The following is a 27,690-nucleotide window of genomic DNA, read 5'->3' as shown; positions in this document are numbered from 1 at the left end:
CAGCCCGCCCATCCAAGGGTGAGGTCAGGCCCATTCCACCTGCCCACGCGAGATCAGGGTCACTCTGCCAGTCTACCCACGACAGCTCAGACCCAATCCCCCATCTACCGCACCAGCTGCCCATCCATCTGTCTGCCGCCAGTGCCCCACTGCGCACGAGCTCAGGCTGCTTTGGTGCTTCAGTGTCCCACCGAGTGCGAGCTCTGGCTGCTTCGGTGCCCCACCGGTCAAGAGCACAGGCTGCTTTGGCATCCCTGCCAAGTGCCAGCTCAGGTTGCTTTGGCATTCCCCTAGTGAGAGCTCAGGCTGCTACAGCATCTGGCCTCAGGCTGCTTCAGCTTCCTGCTGTACATGAGCTCAGGCTGACCCCCCCACCCATGTGTTAGCTCAGGACCACTCTGCCCCTCTGCTTGCTTGCCGCCTAGCCTAGGCCAGCTCCCCCAAGAGGCACCACTGCCCCCACCCATCGAGACCACAGTCCTACTCTCCCCACCAATACACTGTGATGGGCAGATCACAGTGCAAAAGATATAACATGAAGAATCAAATGCAAGTAAATCCAGTTAGATCACCCAGCCCTACAATGAACATCTCTAATCAAAACATAGAAGAGTCATTAAGATCATAACACCAAAATGAAGCTATGAACAATGCAAGCCTGGCCAAGCTACTGGTAGAACATGCAGAAAAGCAACAAAGGACTGATAATCATGTGGATGCTGCCATCAATAGACTAGACCTAACAGATAAGAAAATGTAAGGAGTACAAAGACAGTTAAAAGATATGAAGGACAGTAAAAACAGAAAGAGGACCTTAGAAATCAGCTGGTGATTCTAAATGAAGACATAAAAAATACAAGGATGAATTCTAAGAAGCAGCAAAAAATCAGAAAGTGATGTGAAAAGGGAGCTTGACACAGGGATGGAAATTATACATAGAAGAGTAGTAGAAAATGCAAACCTAACTGAACAAGCCCAAAACTCTTTAAAAGCTCTCAAGAATAGTCAGCCATGTGGAGGATAGTAACTCCAATCTGAATGACAAAACAGAAGAAACAGTGAGAGTTCAAAAGTTTCAATAAGTTCAACAATTTCTGTGAACAGAACATGAGGGAACTGTGGGATACCATTAAACGTCCTAATATCCATTTCATGGGAATACCAGAAGGGGAAGAAATTCAGACCAAAGGCATGGAGAACTTATTTAACAAAATAATTGAAGAAAACTCCCCAGTCTCTCAAAAGACAGGTCCATTAAGATACAAGAACTTAACAGAACTCAAAACAGATTGGACCAAATGCAAAACTTTCCAAGACATATTGTCATTAAAACTCTAAACATTGGCACCAAAGAGAAAATCCTAAAAGCAGCTAGGGAAAAACAGTATATCACTTTTAAAGGTAACCCCATCAGAATTACTTCAGACTTCTCAATGGAAACCCTGAAAGCCAGAAAGGCCTGAAATGGAACACTGCAAAGTCTAAGAACCTATGGCTTCCAACCCAAATGACTTTACCCAGCAAAATTATCTCTCAAAATAGATGGTGAAAGAAAAACTTTCCATGACAAAACTCAGCTTTAAAATTATATGAACTCAAAACCAAACTACAGAATATTTCAGGAAATTCTCCACACAGAGGAATAAAATAATCAACCTCAAATGCCTACAAGAAGCAGATCACAATGCCCAAACTCAGAAAAGGCACAAAAAACTTCAAAGTCCATAAAAACAGCAAAACACATATACCAACACAATATGGCAGGAAGCAAATCAAACCTCACAGTCATTACCCTAAATATCAATGGCCTTAATTCACCCATCAAGAGACACAAGCTAACAGAATGGATCAGAAAATTAGACCCCTCAATCTGTTGTCTTCAAGAAAGCTACCTCACCACTAAAGACAGATACCTGCTCAGGGTGAAAGGGTGGAAAACAGTATTCCAAGCAAATGGGAATAAGAAACAAGCAGGTGTACCTATATTAGTATCAGATAAAATAGACTTCAAACTAAAAATAATTTAAAAAGACAAAGAAGGCCACTTCCTACTTATCAAGGGAATGATCCACCAAGAGGATATCACAATCATAAAGCTTTATACACCAAACCCAGGGGAACCACACTTCAGAAAACAAAACCTACTTGACAATAAAACAGAAATAACCACCAAAACCATCATAGTTGGGGACTTAAATACACCATTATTAGTAATGGACAGATAATCCAAACAGAAACTCAATAGGAAAGCAAGAGCGCTCAACAGGGAAAACTCCCTAACTCCTTCTATGAAGCTAGTATCACCCTAATTCCAAAACCAGCCAGAGATGCCACAAGAAAAGAAAAATACTGGCCTATTTCACTGACAAACGTAGACACAAAGATCCTGAACAAAATACTCACAAACTGAATCCAACAACACATCAAATGCATTTGGAATGATTTTACCAGATCACTTTTGTCAGACATTTAGATGTTGTGAGCACCACAAGAGCATCTTCTCAGCAAAAATTAACAGCTGGTTCTATTTTTTTTTTTTTTTTGGTTTTTCATGGTAAGAGTCTCACTCTAGCCCAGGCTGACCTGGAATTCACTATGGAGTCTCAAGGTGGACTCGAACTCACGACAATCCTCCTACCTCTGCCTCCCAAGTGCTGGGATTAAAGGCATGCGCCACCATGTATAAAGTTGATTTTTTTTTTAAAAAAAAAAAAAGCAATATTCAACTTGATCAAATTGGATTCATCCCAGGAATGCAGGGGTGGTTCAACATATGGAAATCTGTCAACATAATACACCACATAAAGAAGGTTAAACACAAAAAACCCATGATCATTTCGATAGATGGAGAAAAGGCCTTTAACAAAATACAACATCACTTCATGATCAAAACATTGGAGAAAATTGGCATGGTTGGTTCATATCTTAACATAATAAAGGCAATATACAAAGCTCTTAAGGCCAAATAAGACTTAATGGAGAGAGACTGAAGAAATTCCCATTGAGATCAAGAACAAGACAGGGTTGTCCACTCTCACCTCTGCTCTTTAATATAGTTCTGGAAGTCCTAGCTCAAGCAATAAGACAGGAGAAGGAAATAAAATGGATTCAATTTGGAAAAGAAGAAGTTAAATTAGCTGTATGCGCTGATGACATGATTGTATATGTAAGCGACCTGAGACCCTCCATTCCAAAACTCTTGAAGGTGATTAACTCCTATAGCAAAGTAGCAGGATACAAAATCAATGCACAAAAATCAGTAGCCTTTCTATATCCAAATAACAAAGATACAGAGAAAGAAATAAGGGACATGTTCCCATTTTCAATAGCAACAAAAAAATGAAATACAAAAACCTTCAAGGTCCATGAAAACACCAAACCACATACGCCAACACAATGTGGCAGGGATCAAATCAAACCTCACAGTCATTACCCTAAATATCAATGGCCTTAATTCACTTATCAAGAGACACAAGCTAACAGGATAGATCAGAAAATTAGATCCAAGGAAATGAAAGATCTATACAATGAAAACATAAAAACATTCAAAACAGAAATTGAGGAAGACTTGAGAAAGTGGAAAGACCAGCCATGCTCCTGGATAGGGAGAATTAACATTGTAAAGATGGCAATCCTACCAAACGCAATATACAGATTTAAAGCAATTCTAATTAAAATCCCAACATTGTTCTTCACAGAGATATAAAAAATGATCTCAAAGTTCATATGGAAAGGCAAAAGACCTCGGATATCCAAGCATATCCTCAGCAAAAGAAATACCTCTGTATCACCATACCTGATCAAAAGCTTTATGACAAAGCCATTGTAATAAAAACAGCATGGTACTGGCATAAAAACAGGAGTATAGACCAATGAAATAGAATTGAGGACCCAGACTTTGGGTCAAGCAACTACAGCTACTTGATATTTGATAAATGCCCTAACAATATAGACTGGAAAAAAAAGACAGCATCTTCAACAAATGGTGCTGAACAAACTGGATAACCATATGCAGGAAATTGAAACTTGATCCACACATCTCACCATGCACAAAACTCAAGTCCAAATGGATCAAAGACCTCAATATAAGACCAGAAACTCTGATAGTACTGGAAGAAAAATAAAGGAGGAACTTTCCATGATATAGGAATGGAAAAAAAGACTTCCTGAACAAAATCCCAGTAGCACAGGTTCTTAAACAGTCATTCAACCAATGGGATCACATGAAGCTGAAGAGTTTCTTCACAGACAAGCATACAATAAGCAAAGCCAATAGATTACCCACAGAATGGGAGAAAATATTTGCTAGATATCCAACCGACAGAGGCTTAATCTCAACAATCTACAAAGAACTCAAAAACCTAAACAATAAAAAGTCAAACAACCCACTCACAAAATGGGGCAAATAGGTGGACAGACAGTTCACAGAGGAAGAAATACAAATAGCACACACACATTTAAGAAAATGTTCATTATCCCTAATCATCAGGGAAATACAAATTAAAACACTATGAGATTCCACCTTACCCCAGTAAGGATAGCAAACATTAAAAACTCAAATGAAAATAAATGCTGGTGGGGATGTGGAAAAATAGGAACCCTCATCCATTGTTGGTGGGAATGTAAGATGGCACAACCACTTTGGAAAGCAATATGGAGACTCCTAAAAAAACTGACTATAGAGTTAACAACAAACCCAGTTATCCCCTAACTGGGCATGTACCCTAAAACCTTCATGCCTCAGTCCAGAGAGATTTGCTCAACCATGTTTATAGTGGCTCAATTAGTAATAGCTAAGAGCTGGAATCCATCCAGATGTCCATCACTAGAATATTGGATATCTACGATGTGGTGTATCTACACAATACAATTATACACAGCAGTAAGAAAAAAATACACAATGAAATTTGAAGTAAACTGGTTGAACCTAGAACAGGTCATTCTCAGTGAAATCACCAAATCACAGAAAGATAACTGGTGCATAGTCTCACTCATCTATGGAACCTAACCTGAATCTACCCAAGATGTTGATATACCCAGCAAGCATCTCAAGAACCAGACAATAGGGTGGGTGGGGAGGGCAAGGAAGAGTGTGGGAGACACAAATCTGGACCCAAACGGCAATGGTACCATAAAATTGTACATCCTAAAAGGCAGACCATATGGTTGAACCTTCACCAGGTCCTTAAAGGGAACACCTGAGTAACAAGGCACTGGAGAGAATACAAATAAGGCTGACCTTAATCTTCTAGAGCTTCTCTCTCTGTCTCTTCTCTCTAACTCTTTTATATTACTTATCTTTTTCTTCCTTCTTTTAGTTGGCACTGACTTGTAACTCCCAGTACCAGCAGGTGGCTATCACCTACAATGAGCTTTTGATTAGAGAGACCTACAAGGTTTCCTAAAAGAATGACATATTTCTGTCAGAGTACTTGATGACCCACCAAATGTTAGTGGTAAGACCCTACTGCTCGAAGACACCTTATGTGGTTGACACAAGGGTGAAGGAGATCAACAAAGAGAATAATCAACTCAGAGATACAGAGATACAGAGGCTCCCTACACGTCATCACTGAAGCAGACCAAAAATGAACCCCACATGGCTCAGGGAAATTTTGCAGAAGAGGGGGCAGAAAGAATTTCAGAGCCACACGTTGGGTCATGATATGCAGAGACATTTCCTCCTACCCATAATTGTGCTCTAACTCCACAATGCATGACCCACATACCTCAACAAGGAGGGGCCGAGGGGAGGGGTAGGACATGGAGGAGGCTAACAATGGTACTAACTTGACCGTATTCACTAAGTACAAATCTAATTAATAAAAAAGTGAAATTTTTTTTAAATTTTTTTTTAAAAAGAAGAAGGAATGGGGCAACATAGAATATAAATCATTTTCTTGAGGTGCTTTAATCCCCAAACTACACAAGTATCCTTTATTAGTGCACTGATGAGAGGAAAACTTTCTAACAAATTATAAAAAATATATAAATATATAAAATATATAACATAATATAGAAATATTAAAATAATACTAAATTACATTTATTTTTATAAATTATAATAATAACATTTATAATACTAATAATATATTTAATAAAATAATACTAAAATAATAAAATATATAAAAAATATAAAAGTTTAACTACCTTAAAAATTCACAGGCTCAGGCTGGAGAGACTGCTTAGCAGTTAAGGCATTTGCCTGCAAAACCAAAGGACCCAGGTTTGATTCCCCAGTATGCACCCAGATGCATAAGGTGGTGCATGCATCTGGAGTTCATTTCCAGTGGCTGGATGCCCAGGTAAGCCCATTCTCTCTCTCTCTTTCTCTCTCTCAAATAAATAAATAAAAATAAAATGTTTTTTAAAATAAAATAAAAATTCACAGCCTCAGGCTGGAGAGATGATTCAGCAGTTAAAGGTGCTTGCTTATAAAGGACCATGCCCTGTGTTTGATTCCCCAACACCTGCATAAAGCCAGGTGCAAAAGTGACACATGCATTTGGAGTTTGTTTGCAGTGATAAGTAGCCCTGGAGTGCCCATTTTGTGCCCATTTTCTCTTTCTTTTTTTTTTCTCTTTTTCTTTCTCTCTCTTTCCTTACATATAAATAAAAATATTTTTTTTAAAAACTCATAGCCTCCAGTTCAGAGTGGTAAAGTAGCTGTTGTCTCTACAACAGCAAGCAATTTAGTTCAAAATTTTAGGAGATAGCTCGCTTGTTTAAAAAGAAAAATGCCAAGCATCAGGACCTGAGATTTGGAGCTCCAGAATTCCATGTAAACAGGCCAAGGGTGGTGATGCACACCAGTAATTCTAGCACAGGGAAGGCAGAAACAGTCTGGCCTTGTGAGCTCCAAACCAATGACAGACCCTGTGCTTTTTTGAATTAGGTGTCCCTCATAAACCCAAGTGTTTTAAATGCTTGGTTCCTTGCCAATGGGAGTTTGGTAGATGGAGCCTTGCTGGAGAATGTGTGTCAAGATGGATAGACCTTGAGGTTTATTTGCGCTTAGCTTCCCAGTGTTAATTCGGCTCGCTCTACTGCTGCTATTGTCTACCTGATGTTGACAGGTAGGTAATATCAAGTCTCTTCTTATGCCACACTTCCCCCTTTCCTATGGAGCTTCACCTTGAGACTGTAAGCCAAATAAAAATAATTAAAAATAAAAAAAAACTTTCCCTTAGGCATGTTGGCACACATCTTTATCCCAGCCCTCTGGAGGCTGAGGTAGGAGAATGGCCATGAGTTCAAAGCCAACCTTGGCTACTGAGTGAGTTCCAAGTCCGCCTGAGCTAAAATGAGACCCTGCTTCAAAAAAGAAAAAAAAAAAACAAAAACAAAAAAAAACATACAACCATACAATCAAAACCTTTTCTCCCATCAGCTCTTTGGGGCAAGTGCTTTATTCCAGCAACAAGAAGGTAACTACAACAGACTCTGTCTCAAAAAAGGTAGATGCTATTCCTGAGGATTGCACCTTGGGTTGTCCTCTGTCCTCCACATGTATGCACACACCCATTTCCACATGGACATCTGAACACACAAGAACATCCACACATATATACTGTTGCAGTCAGGTTCACATTGCTGGCAGTAATCACACAACAAAGAGCAGCTTATGGGGAAAATCAGGGTTTATTTTGGCTTACAGACTCGACAGGATGCTCCATGATGGCAGGGGAAAATGATGGCATGATCAGAGGGTGGACAACAGGAATAGGAGAGTATGCCAAACAATGACAAGGGCAAACTGGCTATAACACCAATAAGCCCACCCCAAACAATAAATACACTGCCTCCAACAGGTATTAATTCCCAAATCTCCATCATCTGGGAACCTAGCATTCAGAACACCTAAGTTTATGGGGGACACCTGAATCAAACCACCACACACATACACACGTGCATTAAAAATTAAAGAAAACCTTTTTTTGCCCTAGAAACTGAATCTTTTAAAGGCATTACACTGGATTTTAGTAATGTCATGTGATTTTCTCCACTAATAACCCTTTCAATTATGCCCAATGTTTAAGCTTCAGGGAATTACAGATTTTGAAATATTTAAAATATTGATTTTGAAACTTACTTCTTTCCGTAAGTTGTAAGCCTCATGAAATAACCATCATACTGGAACATTCTTTCATTCTATGGTCTTATAGCACAACTGATTAATAGGCATGAACAATATTGACAACATGTTCTAGAAAAACGGACATGGAAGAAAGCTGATAAAAACCATTAGATTCATTTTACACTTTCCACAACAAGACAGATTATAAACTCTTAGGAGAAAAAGAACCTCATGGCAAGAAAGATGGCTCAGCAGTCAAAGGTACTTGCTTGCAAAGCCTGGTGGCCCAGGTTTGATTCCTCAGTACCCAAAGTACTCACAAAATGTTGTCCATGCATCTGAAGTTTGAAGTCACAGGAGAGGACCTTGGTACACCCATTCATTCATTCTCTCTCACATAAATAAACAAATACCTAAATAAACTTTGAATCTATAGAGATGCACATTTTTAAGTAGTGGATGGCTACTTGGGAAATACATGTTGAACTGGTAACAGGTAAATCTGTACGTAATGCATAGTGCTTTACTTTCTGTTTCCAGCTGTAAGAATATGATTTCTCTTCCTAACACAAAAATGGTAAAATATCCTTTACTAGTCATACAGCTTTTTATAGTCTTAGTTCCAGAGTCTAGGCAAACAAGGAATAGAAAACGGTACTCCAGTATATTACCAAAGAATGTCTTGTGTTTCCTTTTTTGGAGAGATAATGAAGAGAAAATTGATTACAATCTTTCTGGGACAGCTCACAAGCAGTCATTAGGTGGATAGGTTGGATGACTTCCCAAGACACTTCTTGTAGATACATGCTTCCAAGTTGATGCTGACAAAAATGGAAGAAGCCAGGACCAAGGATATTAGCACATGTCTGTAATCCCATCATTTGGGACATACAGGTAGGAGGGTCAGAAGTTAAAGGGTAGCCCCAGCTAGATAGCAAGTTCAAGACCAGCCTGGGATAAAGCACACCTTATTGCTAAAAAAGAGCCTGAAATCCATTTATACAAGGGAAATAAAACATTCAATTATACGGCTTAGGTTTATTTAGTCCAATTTGAATTTTATAATGCTATGTTAAAAGTAGAACCTTTATACTATAAGAAAACTTATTCACAATAACAACTAAATCGTGATGCTTAATTGAGTCTCATTTTTCTCAGAGTTGAAATAGTTGTGCTGAGTTGAATTAAAAACATGTTGGAGAGAGGGAAACAGAGAGGAGCTAAAATATCTTTAGTTATCTAATTATGTTGTGGAAACCTAAGAAAATACAATTATTTCAGCCTTTTTCATACAGTTGGCAGCCAACTATAGACAATCATATTGGAAATTCTGGCTCAACATATAATCTTTATTAAATTTAGCAATGGCATAAAGAAAATACAAAAAAATTAAATGGAAATTCAAAACCATGAACTAAACTTCAAACCAAACTGTTGGCAATCCTGTAATTCCTAGAAAAGCAAAGGACCAGGGAGAGCAAAGACAAAAGACAGTGTAAGAAACAAAGTAGTTAATGAATGCACCTCAGATGTTTATAAGACATAAGTTTTACACAAACTATCAAAGCAAGCTAATGCCAAGGTGAAGACATTATACGTCTAGAAGGCATTTTTCAGACAATGAAAGCTTAGTGTGTTCTTCCCCTGCCCCACCCTTGCCTGGAGAATCCCAAAAAGTAATGGAAATTGCTAGGCAGAGAAACCACAACTTTTTTAAATATTTATTTATTTATTTTTATTTGACAGAGAGAGAGAATGGGCATGCCAGGGCCTCCAGCCAGTGCAAATGAACTCCAGACGCATGCACCCCCTGTGTGCATCTGCCTAACGTGGGTCCTGGGAAATCAAACCCGGGTCCTTTGGCTTTGCAGGCAAATGCCTTAACTGCTAAGCCATCCCTCCAGCCCAGAAACCACAAATCTTTCGACTTGTCAACACAGCTACACTTGGTTTTAATCAGAACTACATAATCACCATGCCTCTGAAAAATGTTCAAGTATAGAAGAAATTGCAAGTTATGCTTAGGAGTTACTTCCCACAACCCTCTAATGAACTGGCAGGAAAACTGGGTGCTGTGGTTTAAATGTAAATAAAAACATAAAGGTTCAATTGAAGTTATAAAATTATAAGTGCATTTAGAATAACTATTCAGAGACTATTATTTGGGTGACTAGAAAAGGATGGAAAAATATATTTGAACATCTGTTGGGGAGCAAACCATCAACTAGTGTGACAAAGCTTTAGCAACATACCAGCAAGATAGTCCCAAATGCTCCTCTTTCTTTGAGCCCCACACATGCTTCCTTATTTGCAAACCATGGAAGCTAGCCTTCCAAACTGATACCCCCTTAATTTTTCATTCTGGTTCATGGAAAAGGCTGAGAAACGCATATTTCGGGCCCTTTCTTGCTCTTGAGTATCTAGGTGCATAATCTAGCCCAATGGCTGCTATAAATATTTTCACAATGAATGTGTAATTTGGGGATGGATGTGAAAGGGAAAAAAAAGTCCATACCACATATCAGATACAGTGTCTACTCTGTGCTTGGTTCTTCATTTGCATGTTGCTGCCAGTTGTGTGTATGGCTTTGCATGTGTGTACATACCATCAACATAGCTCCTTGCAGAAGTATGCTGTCCAAAAATCGTAAACATCAGCTTGTTGATCTCCTGAACCTTACATTCTTTGTAGCCTTCTGAAGTGTAAACTAGCATTAGGAATGAGAAAAGGGGTAAAAGATTGGATTGAAAAGAATGATTTAATGGTTATAATTTCTTAATATAATAACTCATCTCACAAAAAGAAGTTTTACTTGTAAAACATTACTTATTTGCTTTCAGATTTTCAGGGCTGGACATAGAATCCAAGAATATGCCAGACAAACATTCTGCTACATGTCTATATCCCCTCCCAGAAAACGTTTTTTGTTTTGTTTTCTTTTTCAAGATAGGGTCTCACTCTAGCCCAGGATGACCTGGAACTCACTCTGTAGTCTCAGGACGACCTCGAACTTACGGCGATCCTCCTACCTCGACCTCCTGAGTGCTGGGATGAAAGGTGTGTGCCACCACACCTAGTGAGAACATATTTTTAAAAAACCAAATTGTTTTCTTTTAAATGTTTTCATTTCCTTGAGAGAGAAAGACAGAGGGAGGGAGGGAGAGTAATGGGCACACTAGGACTTTTTTTTTTTTTTATTTGAGAGTGACAGACAGAGAGAGAAAGAGGCAGATAGATAGAGAGAGAATGGGCACGCCAGGGCCTCCAACCACTGAAAACGAACTCCAGATGCGTACGCCTCCTTGTGCATCTGGCTAATGTGGGTCCTGGGGAATGAAGCCTCAAACCGGGGTCCTTAGGCTTCATAGGCAAGCGCTTAACCGCTAAGCCATTTCTCCAGCCCCACACTAGGACTTCTTGCCACTGCAAACAAACTCCAGATGCATGTGGCATGTTGGGCATGCAGCTTTTCATAGGTACGAGGAATTAGAACCTGAGTTGGCAGGCTTTGCAAGCAAGCACCTTTAACTGCTGAACCCTCTCCGCAGGCCATCAAATTGGTTTTTACAAAAGTTTATCAAGTAGAGATAATAGAAATTGCCCCATTACTCATTCTTTCTAGAAGAACTGTGGCTTTCCTGATCATTTTCTTACAAAAACAATTTAAATTTTGTGAGTAAAAATAAAGATTCTGGCTACATGGTTAACGTAGGTAAGTTAAATAAGTATTTATTTGTTTATTTATTTATTTACTTACTTATATGAGACAGCGAGAGGAAGAGAAAAGGAATGGGCACACCTCTAGCCACTGCAAACAAACTCCAGACACATGTGCCACCTTGGGCATCTGGCTCACGTGGGACCTGGAGAAATGAACCTGGATCCTTGGGCTTTGCAGGCAAGGTACTTAACCACCAAGACATCTCTCCAATCCAAAATATTTATTTATTTTTTTTTTTGTTATTTGAAACAAGGTCTCATTATATTGCCCTGGATGACCTGGTGCCCACGTGAAGCCCAAGATTGTGGAAGTACCCCTGTCATAGCCTCCAAAGTGCCGAGATTATATCTGGTTTTAATGTTTTTCTGGGCTGGAGAAATGGCTTAGTGGTTAAGGCATTTGCCTGCAAAGCCAAAGGAACCCGGTTCAATTCTTCAGGACCCATGTGAGCCAGATGCAAAAGGGGGCGCATGCATCTGGAGTTCATTTGTTGTGGCTGGAAGCCATGGTGCACCCATTCATTCATTCATATTCTCTCTCTTTCTCTCTCTCAAATAAATAAGTAAATAAAATATATTTAAAATTTAAATATTTGCAACATTTTTTCTCCTTTCTATCAAATTACCCAAGGATTAGTCTATACACATCTCTTCAATGCTAAGGCAAGCACTCTTCTGCTAGGCTAAATATCCAACTCCTGTACTTTTTCTTAATCCTTCCAATCAAGTTATTGCATTTGTCATGCCTTTGAAACTGCTAATTCCAAGATCATTAAGAATTTTCTTATGTGGAATTCAATGACTTTTATCAAGTTTCACAATTCCTGCTTGAGTTATTAAACAACGCTCACCCTCTCTGAAAACTCTTCCCTATTCTAGTTTTCTGATCTTCCTTGATGAATCTTTCTCTGTTTCCTGTTCCTTTCCTGTGGTCCTAAATATGAACTTTCAATAACGCTCTACCCATCTATCCTTGTCCTTAGCCTTCATTGCTTTCTGTAATTACCCCTTCTGAGTGAGCTCATCCCTTTCCACAGTTTCAAGTAACCAAATATGAATGACTCCCACACTTACTACTTTCTAGTCATTATTGTTACCAAACTCTAGTTATAGATTTCCAATTGATGACCTGGATGTACATGACTTTCAATGTGCCATATATGCATGCATCACCAAATATTTAGAAACCTATTCTGGACAGTAAAAAGTGGAGAAGGTAGACAAATAATTGTTCATGGCTCTGTTGAAATTTAAAACAGTTCTTAAAGTATGACTTTACAAACTGTCTTTAACATTTGACAGGCCCACCCATAGGGGAAAAGGAAATAAACTTAAAAATATTGATCTGTCTGGGTGGGGTGATGCACACCTTTAGTCCTAGCACTCAAGAGGCAAAGGTAGGAGGATCACTGTGAATTCAAGGCCAGCCTCGGAATACTTAGAGAATTCCAGGTCAGCTTGGGGTAGAACAAAACCATACTTCAAAAAATAAATAAGTTGATCTGGCCTCAAAAACTGTTTTATTAGATCCATCAAACTTTTTTATATGATTTGAAACAATTATAGTAGAAGCAATTTCTACAGCTTGAGAAAATGTTTAGTGTTATTATAAGTTAGATGTCATCTCTTATCATATGCTTTTATACAGAATGACTCCTAACTGGGCTGGGAAGATGGCTCAGTGGTTAAAGATGCTTGCATGAAAAGCTGGCTGGTCCAAGTTTAATGCACAAAGTGGTACATGTGTCAGGAGTTTGTCTGTAGCAGCAAGAGGTCCTGGCATGCCCATGTTCATCTCCTTCCTTTTCTGTCTGTCTGTCTCTCTCTCCCCTCCTCTCCCCTCCCCTCCCCTCCCCTCCCCTCCCCTTCCCTCCCCTCCCCTCCCCTCCCCTCCCCTCCCCTTCCCTTCCCTTCCCTTCCCTTCCCTTCCTTTCCCTTCCTGCCCCCAGATAAACAGAAATATTTTTAAAAGAATGACTCACAATTACTCATGAAATATAAATTTCTATTGTACACACGCATACACACACACATATGCCTGACATGGTGGTTCACACATGTAATACCAGAACTTAGGAGGTGGAGACAGAAGATCAGTAGTTCAAGGTCAGTTTTGTTTACATAGTGAGCTAGAGGCCAGCCTGAGGTATATAAGACCTGTCTCTAGAAAAAAAAATTAAAAAACTAACATTTCAATTTCAAATAGTATTAATAAAACATGACATTAAATGATAGTCCTTCCTTTTGCAAGAGTGGGTACACACAAAATTGAAGTAACAGTTACCTCACTACTGGGATATTATTTTGGTTCTTTTCCTTTGTTTTAGAGCAATTCATGTTTTAATAGTTCAATGAGTCCAATTTGATTCATTTCTCACCAGAAATATGTATGTGCTAAAACTATTGTTCCAATAATCCCTATTTAGATGTTATCTCTTTAAGTATTATGTTTACATAGTATTTTATTTAAATTAACCTCAAAGCAAAATGATAAGAGTTTCTTACTTAACCATACTATGCAAAGGAAAAGAAAATCAAATCCATCTCCCTAAAGGAATGATTTCAAACTTTACTGGATACTGATATGTAGTAAATACACATGGATAGGCATAAATTATTTAGATAAGACTGTGTTATCTTTTTGGGTTTTCATGAAATGTAAATTCACTATCTTTAAAGCATGCAATGCTGTGTGACTGACAGGACCTCTTACCCTAAGCCACTGAAATTTACACAATGTAAAGTATGAAGTTTAGTTCTTAAAATAAACTTTTTATAGAGTTAAATTAAATCCTAAATATCATATACACTTTTCTCTGAAATTCCCCCTACAGAACTTTGACATAGCAGCTACAATACACTAAACAAAGCTCATTCTTTAATGTCAACTTGAATATCAAATCATAAATCCTAATCTGATAATCTGATTAGACAACATAAATACAAAGCTTTGTCACAGTTTCTTCATATTTTTAGATAAGCATTTTTACACAACAGCCTTTTCTTAAATAAATAAAAAAAAAAAAACTGTCCCATGAATTCAAAGTCTGGAGTAAGTTTGGCCTTCTTCTGGGTCTTTTCACACTCCTGCTTCTTTGCTTTTCAACTCTTAGGTATTTATCTTAGCACCTACCACCAATAACTCTGATTAGCTCCTCAAAATTGCTTAGATAATTTAAATGAAAGATATTAATTCTTGGTTTTTAAATAGAAATTCATTAGAAAAGCTTAATCATATCTATTGTCCCTTTTGAGAAGTTCAAAATAAATTTAGTTTGGGCTGGGAAGATGGTTTAATGGTTAAAGGCCTATATAAAGCCAGAGGCAAAATAGTGGCACATGCATGGGGTGTTTGGGCATGTCTAGCACTCGCGTGTTCATTTGCAGTAGCAATAGACCCTGAAATATGCCCTCCCAAACATAAACATGAACACAGGCAAATAAATAGATATTTTTTAATGTTAATACAAAGGACCCGTTATGTGTAATTTCTGAAAATATGAGAACACATTTCCTAACATTCAGTAATGAATTCTCTATCAAAACATTTGTAGACACTTTCTTCCATGAATCTTCATTTTACATAACTCATATTCTGCTTGTGAGAATGGAAGACAAAGAAAGTGACCTACTTCTTTTATCACATCGGCAACAGACAATAATATACCTCACTTTTAAAGTTACTTGCTCTACCTTAAAAACCCTTCTAAAACAACTTATCTAATTTTTTATGTTGATTTGCATTAGGTAGATTTTATCATATTGAAATAAAACTACATACTCAACATTCTAACAGTATAGACTATTATCTCATTAGATTTGCTGCTCTGAATAATTCTATATTCTCTACTTCATATAATACACTATTAGAATTCTCTTTGGTACTGTTGTAGGGCAAATAATTGTGAAATACTTTCCTGATTTTCCAAGTATATAATTAAAGTAATATTGCAACAACTTATAAATTAGTTTCAGAACCTCACTCATGTAAAAACTATATATTGTATCAGTAGGTTAGACTAACACAAAGGTTAAGGAGCATTATAGCTTGAGTTTAGAGAAAACTGGAGAGGGGTGCTTTTATAGCTCTGTGAAATCTTGCTAGTTCTGCCTTCTGAAAAGTGGGAACAGTAAGGTTGAGAGTGGTGTGACAGGTTCCTAATCTGTACAATGAAGATGCTAAGACTAAATAATGGCAAATTCAAGACCACGCTAGGCCAAGAAGTATGACTCTATCTAAAAAAAAAAAAAAATACACAGGGAGTTGGAGAGATGGCTTAGTTGTTAAGGAGCTTGCCTGCAAAGCCTAAGGACCTAGGTCCAACTCCCCAGAACCCACATAAGCTGGTGGCACATGAGTCTGGAGTCCAGTTGCAGTGGCGACAGGTACTGGTGTGCCCATCCTCATATTCTTTCTCTTTCTCTTTCACTAAATAAATAAAATTATTTTAAAAATACATAAACAGAGCTGGGGAGATAGCTCAGTGGTAAAAGGTCCTTGCTTGCTAAGGCTGACAGCTCAGGATCCACTCGCCAGTACCCATGTAAAGCCAGATGCACAAAGTGGTGCATGCATCTGCAGTTAGTTTATAAAGGCAAAAGGTCCTAACATGCATTCTCTCACATGTGCTCATGCACACGCGTGCGCGCTCTCTCTCTCTCTCTCTCTCTCTCTCTCTCTCTCTCTCTCTCTCTCTCTCTCTCTCTGTATCACTTACTCTCTCAAATAAATTACAGTAAAACAAAAAAAATGGGGATTATAATATTATTACTTCACTGAATTTTCACAAGAGTTAAACAATAAGATACATGTAATGTTCTTGCTTTTATGCCAGGCATATTATAAGCATTTGATGAATGAGAGCCCTTAAAATTACTGTCAGGATTTTTGTTTTCTTTGTTTTATTTGGACCAAAACTTGGGAGGGCTTCACCTATGTTAGGCAAGCACTCTCACCACTAAACTGCATCCTTAGACACCTTTAATATAACTACCAGGTAAAGCTGACAAATATTTTGCATTAGAAATAGAATAAGTTGATTTATCATGTTTTTCTTAGAATTAAATAATTTTCTTTTTTTTTCTTTTTTTATTTATTTTTTATTTTTTTTAATTATTTATTTATTTATTTGAGAGCGACAGACACAGAGAGAAAGACAGATAGAGGGGGAGAGAGAGAATGGGCGCGCCAGGGCTTCCAGCCTCTGCAAACGAACTCCAGATGCGTGCGCCCCCTTGTGCATCTGGCTAACGTGGGACCTGGGGAACCGAGCCTCGAACCGGGGTCCTTAGGCTTCACAGGCAAGCGCTTAACCGCTAAGCCATCTCTCCAGCCTATAATTTTCTTTTTTAACATTTTATTTTTATTCACTTGACAGAGAGAGTTTAATATTTTATTTTTATTTATTTGACAGAGAAAGAGGGAGAGAGAGAGAGAAAATGAACCTGCCAGGGCCTCCAGCCACTGCAAATGAACTCCAGACACATGCACTCCCTCATGCATCTAGCTAACGTGCGTCCTGGGGAATAGACCTGGGTCCTTTGGCTTTGTAGGCAATCACCTTAACTGCTAAGCCATCCTTCAGGCCCTGAATTAAGTAATTTTCTATCCTTGTCTTCTAAATCAACTTTAAATTGTTATACTGGAGAAAATAATTTCTAATTTTATACAACTACAATTAAGCACATACTGTTAAAACGTTGAGAAATTTATGATGAAACAAATGTATAAGAAATGGTGTTGAAATAAACAGACAGTATCGTATCCTATAGTAACTGTTACCTGAGAAATACTCTTTGGTGTTTCAAAAGTGAAATTCTATTTGTCTTGACTCATACTTGGAAATCTTCCAACCAGAAATGTTTGGCTTCTATCCAACTCTATAATAGGTTCTTATTTCCACAGAAGACTAAATCAAGGAACTCAAAGGCTAGAGTATCAAACCAGATTTTATAAGTTATAACAATACTGTTTTCCAGTTTAGATTTATAGAATTATAAAAACTAACTTTTCATTATATTGGTGTATAGCCACAAGACAAGCATTTTTTGTGCTTTACTGTGTGTGCATGTGTGTGTGTGCGCGTGTGTGTTTCTTTTACTTTTTTTAGAGACAAGGACTGGCAATGTAGACCAGGCTAATATCAAACTCATTTTACTCCTGCTACAGCTTCTAGAGTACTAGGATTATAAGTGCGCACCAACACACTGGACAAAAACCAATACTTTTCAATGAGGGGAATAAAAGTTCAACACATAGTACAGACCACCGTTTAAAAGAAAGACAAACAGTACTTTAAAAAATGAACTTTGGGAGCTGGGGAGTTCCATCATAAAGTGCTTACAGTGCAAACATAAAGACCCAGTGCTGGGATGGCAGCGATAAGGGGAAACCTGTTCACTGACCTATTAGTCTAACCTAATTGGCAAGACTCTGGCCAATAAAATACCTCATTTCAAAAAAAAAAAAAAAAAGGCACATGGCATTCTTGGGGAATGACACCCAAGGTTGTCCTCTTGCCTCCATATGACATGTGCACATGCATAGACATGTACATACACAAACACACACACACACACACCCCCCACATACAAATGAATTGGAACTTGGTAAGGCAATTATATATATATATATATATATATATATATATATATATATATATATATATATATAAAGATAAGTTAGGGCTGGAGAGTTGTCTCAGTGGTTAAAGATGTTTGCTTGCAAAGCATGATGGCCCAGGTTTGATTCCCCAGTATACACATAAAGCTAGATGCACAAAGTGGCACATACATCTGGAGTTTGTTTGCAGCCAAAGGAGGCTCTGGTGGCCTGTGCCCATATACACACAAATACACACTCCCTATTTCTCCACCCCCCCCAGAAATAAATAATAGCTAGGCTATAAAAGAAAATGATGCTACTAACCTTTCTACTTGTCTCCTATTTTCATCCCTACCTCATGAGAACGTTTCCCTAATTAAGAATTCTCACAGCTCAAACGGTAATTTTATTTCTAATCAGAGGATACAATTTCACTGTACTATAAGCATAATTTCTACACAATACCCGCACACAGAGGATGTGTAAAGAAAAGTGATTAGGGTTCTGAAGGCAAACAACCTGGATTCTAATCCCCATTTCTACCTCCTTGGTCTTGGCCAGCATAGCTATTGCTGCTTCTAGATCTCAGAAATAGTATCTTCAAATTACATAAAATAGATCTAATAGTAGCACTTACATCACAGTGGTATTGCAAGGTTAAATTAAACGTAATAATGGGGCTGGAGAGATGGCTTAGCGGTTAAGCGCTTGCCTGTGAAGCCTGAGGACCCCAGTTCGAGGCTCAATTCCCCAGGACCCAGGTTAGCCAGATGCACAAGGGGGCGCACACGTCTGGAGTTCGTTTGCAGTGGCTGGAGGCCCTGGTGCGCCCATTCTCTCTCTCTTTCTCTCTGCCTCTCTCTCTGTCACTCTCAAATAAATAAATAATAATGAACAAAAATTTTTTTAAAAAATGTAATAATGTCCGCAAAGCATTAAACACAGTGCCTAATGCATGTGCTATATAAACACATGCTAGCTTTTCCTATTACCTCAGTCAGCCATGCTAATACAAAGGCAGTGCAATGACAACCAAAATCTAGCAGCATTCAACAATTTAAATTTCTCATGGCATTTTTAAACATATATTATTTTTTTTTTTTGTTCCGGCAGTCTACAACATTTAAACAACCAAAGATGCAAACTGTAGAGGATGGGCTCAAAACCAATTCTCTTGTTTAAAATTCTTTTGGACTGGCCAAGTGTTAACTGTCAGCTGTATACATTATATTAATAAAAAATCATCATAAACGATCTGCCCTTTTTCTCTAAATGTATTTTTGTTTAATCATGGTCTGGATTGAAGGAAGTAATTAAATTTCAGATCTAAAAGGCCTCTCATCAGGGAGCAAAATAGAATTAAAAGCAAACAGATGGTCAAATAGTGACAGATTCTCTTTTAATCTGTTTGATTTTTTTCAGTAATATATAGAATATAAAAGTAACCCTTGATAATTCAGTTGAAGCAGAAAATATCTCTATAAAATACATAGTTATTGTCCAATAAATATTTTAGAAAAGACATTTGAGAATAGCCACAAAGAGATCATTCATGGCTAGCACATACAGTACTGGAAAGTACTACATGAGTTACTGAGGAAAAAGAGCCACAAACAGAACAAGCAGAGGACCCTGTTATATGAAATCAACCAGCCAGACAATATGTACATACCTGTACAATAGTGACACCCAGCCTAGGTGGTTTACAAATGGTTCTCTGTTTAGCTAAGAGACAGGCTCAGTGGAAAGGAACTTATAGCTGGTACTAGGATCCAAGTCAAAATCCAATAGAGAACCATAGCCTCCAATGAGACGCTCCTATTAGTTTTGGCCAGTAGAGAGTCTACACCCACCAAAATCTTTCTTAATTAACTATGCTTATCTCCTTTAACCTATGCTCTTCTCACTTTCTACTGGAGATTCTGTTTTCATTTACAGAACGCAGCGAAAACTGGGGAGAACCAAAATCTATCAACATGACAAAAAGAAGATACCTGACACCCTAACATCAGATGAGCTACCTCTTGTACATCAGCCAGGGTCCAGGAGACACCACAGAGAAATTGGAGAGTCAAGCAAGAGTGCTGCTCGCACAGCAAGGGTGACAACCTGCACCAGGGTGATGACAATAGACAATGAGGGCTTTCAAAATGTATCAAAGCAGAGCTCCAGAAGTTGCTGAGAGCTTAACATTAAAGTAGACATTTAACACACCCACCAAGGCTCAGGGAACATTGTGGAAGAGGGGACAGAAACATTATGAGAGCCACAGGGTTGGAAGGAATAGCGAGAAGCCGTACCCCTCCACAATGACTACTGCTCTCACAACTCATAATCCATAAACCCATGGTGAATACCAGTAATCACACTGAGGAGGGCTCTCAGTGGAATGGGGACAGGAAGGAGGGGAATGGAACGGACATATGACTTGTCCATACAAAGTGTGCATTTAATAAAAAAGAGTTAGATGATTCAGCCTGAATGCTCCTAGGCTTTTTTTTATTATTTTTTGTCACAGGACATTCTGGGGGGAGGTTGACATTAAGTTGTTATTCTTCCTCCACAAAATAATGTCTAGTCTTTGTGCCAGAAAACAATTCACATTACACTTCTCTTCTATGTTGTTGTTAATTTTTTACTAAATTTCTGGAATATTGTTATTTTTTTATTTGCATGGGGTGGGACACAGCAGGATCTCTTGCTACTGCAAGCCAACAGTGGATGCTTGTGTCACATACATGGGAGTCGGGGAAATTGATCCCAATCTGTTAGGCTTTGCAAAGCAAGTGACTTTAACACAATGAGCCATTTTTCTAGCCTCCACAATATTTTGACAATATATTCTCTCCTATATTCATTTGACTCTTATATTTTTTCAATACACAAAATCACCACTATTTAGATCTGCGTTTCCCAAGCCTCTAATTTCAAGTGAGCTAAATAATTCCAATGTATGTGCCACTATTCTAATGAAGATTAGGAAATCAGCCATTAAATACTGGTTACCAAAATGCAAGCACTGATCCTCAGTATTTGCATCTGTCCCCTGAAGGTTGTAATTCCCCACTGCTTGGAGTTTCCAAAATGCACATCCAGACATTCAGTGAATGGTTTCTCATTTTGATCTTCTGAGGAGTTTATTAATAACTTTAAGTATCATTTAAACAAACTTCAGCAGTTATGACAAGCATGCCAGCATGCATCAAATCAGTATTCAATTCATATATACAAAGAGCAACAAAACATATATTTTAAAAATAAAAAATACAATGTGACTAATGATTCATGATAGCAACAAAACATATATTTTAAAAATAAAAAATACAATGTGACTAATGATTCATGATATGGTGATTCAGAGGGTTCAGTTAATTCATTTGTTTTATAACTTGTACCCCCTTATCAGTAAATTACACATATTTTACATTGAATATATGGACAATCCAAATTACAACTAGGAACTGTATGTAGCAGCTATAGAAGAAACCATTTTATATAGTAATGCATATTTAAAACCTCAGAAACCATCAATCTACAACAATCTTCAAGTTTCTACACCAAAGCACATACAGAACACATGGAAGACAAAATGAAGCTCATTATTGATCAGAATGAAAGAAAATTTGGAAAACTTACAAGCAAATTATAATTTCTATCCTAAAAATACTGATAGCAATTCTGACCAAAGGGCAATGTTGGTTTTTGTTAAAAACTTATTGCATTTATCAATTAAAATAGACATTGGCTTTACCATGCTTTTTACCTTAAATGTACATTCACAAAGCATTACAGTCTCAAAAGAATTTTGTGACATGGAAGCAGGTCAATAACAGGTACAGAAAAATTCTAAGCATAACTGATAGCCCAGAGTGGTGGCACAGACCAATGGCTCAAGCACTTGGAAGAGAAGCAAAAGTATCAGGTGTTCAAGGTCAGCCTAGGTCATATAATGTGACTATCTAGAAAGAAAGAAAGAAAGAAAGAAAGAGAGAGAGAGAGAGGGAGGGAGGGAGGGAGGGAGGGAGGGAGGGAGGGAGGGAGGGAGGGAGGGAGGGAGGGAGGGAGGGAGGGAGGGAAAGAAGGAAGGAAGGAAGGAAGGAAGGAAGGAAGGAAGGAAGGAAGGAAGGAAGGAAGGAAGGAAGGAAGGAAGGAAGGAAGGAAGGAAGGAGAGAGGGAAAGAAAGCAGGCAAGCAGGGAGGGAAGAAGGGAAGAAGGGAAGGAAGGAGGGAGGGAAAGAAAGTAGGAAGAAAGGAGGGAAGGAGGAAGAAAAAACTCTCAAAAAAGAAAAAAGGAAAGAAAGAGTGAAACAAAGCATATATTCAACTAAATTATTAATCAATAAAATATAAACAGGCAAAAAATAACTTCCTATGGACAAATCAATGGTAATTGCACTCCTGACAGATGATTCCCATCAAGGACAGAATTAAAGTTTGAATTTTCATAGCTTCGCCTATAAAAGACCACTCCAAGCTTTGCAAAGTGTGCATGCCTCTTTACCTTCCTGGCCTTCAGCAACTAAGCTATGTATACCACTTACTGACATTTACCTGTTCACAGTTTCCCTCTGCTACACTAGCTCTCTATTTCACTGTTCTCATACATGGACATGCACATGCTCAGACAGTTCTTCAGCCACCTCCAGGACTGAAATCATTCCTAACCTCTAATCCCACGTTCACATTTACTGTCATGCCTGTGAGCTGCTTTGTACCACTATGAACATTTTTTTCAATGTTTAAGCACATGCTTTTGGATGTAGGCAGCTTGCAATGGATTCAAACTCTATTGGTTACAACCTGTGGGACACTGGGAATGTGTCTTAACTTTTCTACATAAGCATTTGATTTTCTGTTTAAAAAAAAAAAAAGATAATCATGGGTGTAAGGGGAGACTCCTCAATGGTTAAAAGTGATTGCTCTGCCAGGTGTGGTGGTGCACGCCTTTAATCCAAGCACTCGGGAGGCAGAGGTAGGAGGATTGCTGTGAGTTCAAGGCCACCTTGAGATTCCATAGTGAATTCCAGGTCAGCCTGGGCTAGTGTGAGACTTTACCTCAAAAAACCAAAAAAAAAAAAAAAATAGTGATTGCTTACAACAGGTTCAAGTAACCAGTGCCTATGTAAATCCAGATACAAAAAGAACCCATAATCTGGGGAGATGGTTCACCAGTTAAACAATTAAAGGAACTTACTTGATGGCCCAGATTCAATTCCCCAGTAAAAAAAAAAAAAAAAAAAAAAAAGCCAGACATACAAAGTGCAGCATGCACTGGCAGTTAGTTTGCAGGAAGCCCTGGAGTATACCCATTCTCATTCATTCATATTCCCTCTCCCTTCCTCTCTCTCATTAATGTTTTCTTAAGATGGCACATGCATCTGGTGTTCCTTTGCAGGGGCTAGAGACCCTGGTGCACATGTGTGTGCACATACATGTAGAAATAAACAAATATATTGGGAAAAGATAATCATGCGATTACTGTCAGAAAAGTAAGGCTGGGCTGGAGAGATGGCTTAGTGGTTAAGGTGTTTGCCTGCAAAGCCAAAGAACCCATGTTCAATTCCCCACAACCCACATAACCCAAATACACAAGGTGGCACATGTGTCTGGAGTTCATTTGTAGTGGCTGAAGGACCTGGCACACCCATTCTATCTCTATCTGCCTCTCTCTCTCTCAAATAAATAAAAAAAATTAATGTAAGACAGTATCTGGAATATTTAAACATTCCTACTGGATATAATTCTACCACCAAGGTACCATTGAAAGACTTGCACTGGGCTGGGGAGATAGCTCAGCAGTTACAGGCACTTGTTTGTAAAGTCTGATGGCATGGGTTCAGTTCCTCAGTACCTACATAAAGCCAAATGTACAAAGTGGTGCATGTGTCTGGAATTCATTTACAGTTTCAGGAGACCCTGACACACCCATACTCACTTTCTCTGTCTGCTGCTTTCTTTCTGTCTCTGTCTCAAATAAATAAATAACAATATTTTTTAAAAGACTTGCTTTGGTTCCAAAACGTTTTTTAATATGTCGTTTATTTATTTATTTGAGAGAGTGAGAGAGAAAATGGAAGAGGCATAGAGAAAGATAATGGGCACACCAGGGCCTCCAGCCACTGCAAAGGAACTCCAAACACATGTGCCCCTTTATGTATCTGGCTTATGTGGGTTCTGGGGAATGGAACCTGGGTCCTTAGGCTTCGCGGGCAAACACCTTAACGGCTAAGTCATTTCCCCAGCCCCATGGTTCCAAAACTTTAGAGAAGCAAGTGTTATTTTCTTTTACTTGGAAAGAGTTAAGATTTACAAGTATAAAAACGTTGGTCTTTTTTTTTTTTAATTGGGATATAAAACACGGGAAGTCTTGAGCTTCAATAAGATAATACTGTCATGCTTACTATCACCAACCTAGCTCCTGCCCAGCTCAATATAGGTTTAATATAGGTTATTGTTTTAGGATCCAGTAGGAAGAATAAGAAAACAGGTCTATATTACCAATCCAAAGGCTAGAGACTTCCTCAAACAACTGCACTTTACAACCTACAGGAATTTTCATTTTGTGTAATTCTTGGGTTATATCAGAACACATGTCCCCAAATTTCTGAATCTTTTGGTAAACACAGCATTTTAGCAATCATAAAGGAAATATTTAACACTGCAAACTTAAAATGCCATTTCTGAAGTAAATAACCATCATATTGTTTAAGTTATAAAGAGTTGTCCTTAATCACACTCACTTTATACTAGTCTTGGATTATTTGAAAAGTACTGCACGATTTTAATAAAACAAGGATGAATTTTAGCATTATGAAGTAAAATATTGACAACAGATTCATAAAATGTTATAATTACTACAATAGCGGTCAAATATTTAATTATGCATGAAAAAATAAAACACAAATACCATAGCTGTCTTTTGAACAGTCTTCAATGATGGGAGTCCAATAAAGGAAATGCTAAAATCTCAATCACTTCTAGGGAACTTAGAAACTTAAGTAACAAAGAGAGAGATGTACAGTTGTTCTTATTTGAAAAGAAATTCTGGAGAGTTTCTTCCTGAATTGACTTCTCCAGAGAAGTAGAAGTGAGCTCAGAAAACAAACAGCAGTATTGATACTGGATGGCCTCCACAGGGAAACAACTGCTTGACAGATTCAGTCTAATCTCTAAATGGGGGCTTGACGATAGTCATTAAGCTCGACATTGAAACTTTACAGTTAACGCAATAGTAACTCAATTTTTACTTTGAAATTGCAGAATTAATGTATATGGAAGATAGTAAGGTAAGAAGCTTATAAAAGAGGTTCAAAGAAATAAAAATCTGTTGCCTGTTTTTCAAACACAATGTTCAGTAACTGCAAGATTAAGTTTTCTATCTTTTGAAACTGTCTAAACACAACCCCACACATACTTACTGGCCACAGAAAATAAAGGTTCCTTCAGTTATTAAGGATTTGGAATTTCATCTCTGATGAAAATCTAAACAATCCAAAACAAGGACATCCTGAGTTCTAGGCTGCTCCAAATATAATCCAACTTCCTGAGTCTACACATTTGCTACTGCCACTGCTGACTACTTTCTGGGGATAAGAATAGTCTCTTTCATTCAACACCAGCATGCACCCAGCTTTCACCTCAGTTTAGCTTATCCTCCCAGATCTACTAAAATTGTTATTCTAAATTAACAATTAGCAACTGAGTCAGGAAAGGGCATATTATCATTTGAAGAGGCAATAACTCTTATTGACACTTCAGAAGGCACTGGTCAGTAGCCCAGTTCTCAAAAGATTTAAAGCAGTTAAGAAATTTTTGTAGTAAAATCTTTTGGAGAAAAAGAAAAAGTCAAAATTAGAGCCAATATGGTTAAAAACGTCTCTCACACATTAAGTAAACGCAAAACAGGAGAAGCAAGGACAGAAAACGTTTGTAACGTCCCCAAGGCCTCTCTCATTTTGTTTAGTTCTACCAGACCTTCAAGTTGAAGTTCTGTCTCTTCTACAAACTCTTAAAATAATTCTATTGCTAGGCTCTCCTTCTCCAGAGAATCCCAGTATCTCAGCAGGGTTCCACTCCATTTCTGTCCCCATCCTTTACAGAAATGCACTTCTTCCCCTTGACTCGGTACTTCGGGCATATTTGTCAAATGTGTCACTGTTGAAACTCACCAGCGTGATTTGACTCTACTTCACCTAACCTTACGTCTCTAAACCATCCTAAATCGGTAGTTTTATTTATCCTTCAGACGTGAGTGGCCAAAGCGTCATAAGGCAAACAAGGCTTAGTTCATGGAAAAACGAAATCGACGCAACAAAGGAAGAAAGGGAAGCAGAGGGGCGAGGCGGGGATTGAGCGCGTTCCACAGAAGAAGCTTCCAGAGGAACTTCTGCAATTTTAACGGTTCTGGGGCACAAGAGGGACGTGTGATTAGAAAAATAACAACAGTGAACTCCCCACTCTCCTTACCGCTGTAGAGCCAGAAGAAGATGCAATGTACACACGGATCACCATCCTGGGCACCACGGCAGGCGCTGCGAGGCAAGACTACTAAGAGGGCTGGCGGAGCAGCTGCAGCAGCGTCTGGAATGGAGCTGGGGGCCTCGGGAGGGTGGGAGCGGACGCTGGGGGAGGGAGGAGGGAGGAAGGAGGAGGGCGCTGGCGGCCCCGCCCCCGCCCCGCCCCGCCCCGCCCCGCCCGCGCTCACGCTCGCGCTCGCGCCCCGCACCGCCCTCCTGGCCCCAACCCCGGAAGGCTGGGGCTCATTTGCATCATTTCCAAATTGTTTTTTTTTTTTTTTTTTTAATACGGAATCTCGAACAGCACCGCGAGATCTGTTGAAACAATTTTTTTGGGACTATTCCTTCTCCAGCAATTGGGGGAGGTGAGAAAGAAAAAAGGGCGGGGAGTACTTGAATTGCTTTAAATTAAAAAAAAAAAAAACATTTCCCCACGGAGACAAGTTTCGTGTGTTATTTCCTGCTCAGGAATGTATGCAAATAAACCAGTCTTCCTTGAAAGAGAAAGCGCTGCGGTGAAATCAGGCACTAGTAAGAAAAACCCAAGTTTTCAAAGCTCTAGATTTAAGTCTATACTGTAGTGATTTTTTTCTGACTAGAGCTGATTGTAGGAATCCGGCTCTGGAATGCTGTGTGAAGGGGAAGACACTAAAGAGAAGTTTTACGTTTCCCTAAGCCAAGAAAAAAAGGCCGACTTAATTTTCCTTTTGTTTCGTGTTTTATTGAAACAGGGGACCATGCTTCCATTGGAATTTCCAATGTTCTGGTTGAAA

At 38.6% G+C, this 27,690-nt stretch overlaps 1 protein-coding gene across 1 annotated transcript in view; it reads right to left on the bottom strand.

Annotated features, from left to right (window-relative positions):
- Positions 1-27,011, bottom strand: part of Sh3bgrl (SH3 domain binding glutamate rich protein like) — a 99,577-nt gene extending 72,566 nt beyond the window's left edge. The window contains exon 1 of the mRNA XM_004669606.2: positions 26,868-27,011. Coding sequence (XP_004669663.2) covers positions 26,868-26,912 — 45 coding nt within the window. The 5' untranslated portion in view covers positions 26,913-27,011. The remainder of the gene's footprint in view (positions 1-26,867) is intronic.
- Positions 27,012-27,690: the final 679 nt, after the last annotated feature.

This window comes from Jaculus jaculus, chromosome X, assembly GCF_020740685.1.
Source record: "Jaculus jaculus isolate mJacJac1 chromosome X, mJacJac1.mat.Y.cur, whole genome shotgun sequence".
NCBI classification, from domain to species: Eukaryota; Metazoa; Chordata; class Mammalia; order Rodentia; family Dipodidae; genus Jaculus; species Jaculus jaculus.
This window is presented reverse-complemented; position numbering and strand designations above follow the sequence as displayed.